Here is a 1,059-nt window from a genome sequence, read left to right on the forward strand (position 1 = left end):
AGACCAGGAAAGCAAGGGGAGGTGTTTTGGTGACATGTAAAGGTTTGCATCCTGAACATTAAGAGACTGCAGGGCCCCCCATTTTCATCCAGAAGTGGAGTCAATCGACAGACATCTTAATGGTTTAGGAAAGAAATGTTTTGAAAACAAAAAACAGGGCATCTTTACAACAAGATGCACCAAGATGGTTTTTAAAAAACCCTATGCCCCAGTATTCAGAGGCCTCCGCTAACTGATGTGATTCAGCAAAGCTTGTTGCAAAGAAGTAACAGCCCGGGAAGAAAGTGGGCCACGGCAGAGATCCTCCGGACAAGGGGAGAGAAGTGCAACCCCTTCAAAGCCCCCCAGCCAAGATGCTTCCAACCAAGATGCCGTCTTTGAGGGCATGCTCGATATCCTTTTCTTCTATTTTCAGGAAAACCTGGGAAGAAGAAGAAAAGTTGTGTTACTCGTAGAACTGCTGAGAATCCAGCACAGCCAAAAGGCACATGCCACAATGGGAGGGTGGGGATTCTGTTCACACTGGAGACTGCTCTCTCTAGGTCAGGGGTGTCGAACTCATTTGTCATGAGGGCCGGATCTGACATAAATGGGACCTTGTTAGGCTGGGCCATGTGTGTCACAAAATTTCATGCCAGGTAGCAAAGATATAAACCTTAAAGGACACAAACGTTTTTTTAAACTTAAAATAAAAACATGCTTAAAACACTTGCAATATTTTGTTTATTTAACAGTGTCTGATAACTGACACCTCTTGCTCTGAATTACTGCATCAAAATGTCTGTGCTGTTGCCATCTTGAGTATGCTGTTCAGGTGTGTATCTGTAAGCTGCAAACCGACGATGACGCAGCAGCAGCAGCACTGGAAGAAGAAGCGGAAAAAAGCCAGTTCCACTGCGGGGCTGACAGAAGCCCTCCAGGGGCCTGCTCCAGTGCCCATGTTTGACACCCCTGCTCTAGGTAGTCCGCCACATTCAGCCCAGGGCCAAGAGGCAGGCTCTTGTTCATCGTACAGAAAATAGAAAATACACGACTGCTGCAGAATTTCCTAAAATTCCT

General features: G+C 46.3%; 1 protein-coding gene across 1 annotated transcript in view; it reads right to left on the reverse strand.

The window, feature by feature from the left end:
* Positions 1-334: 334 nt before the first annotated feature.
* Positions 335-1,059, reverse strand: part of CDC6 (cell division cycle 6) — a 31,512-nt gene continuing 30,787 nt past the window's right edge. Inside the window, exon 11 of the mRNA XM_015409339.1 lies at positions 335-421. Within this exon, the coding sequence (XP_015264825.1) occupies positions 335-421 (87 nt within the window). The remainder of the gene's footprint in view (positions 422-1,059) is intronic.

The sequence above is a fragment of the Gekko japonicus genome, unplaced genomic scaffold (assembly GCF_001447785.1).
Source record: "Gekko japonicus isolate JY-2015 unplaced genomic scaffold, Gekko_japonicus_V1.1 scaffold678, whole genome shotgun sequence".
Classification (NCBI taxonomy): Eukaryota; Metazoa; Chordata; class Lepidosauria; order Squamata; family Gekkonidae; genus Gekko; species Gekko japonicus.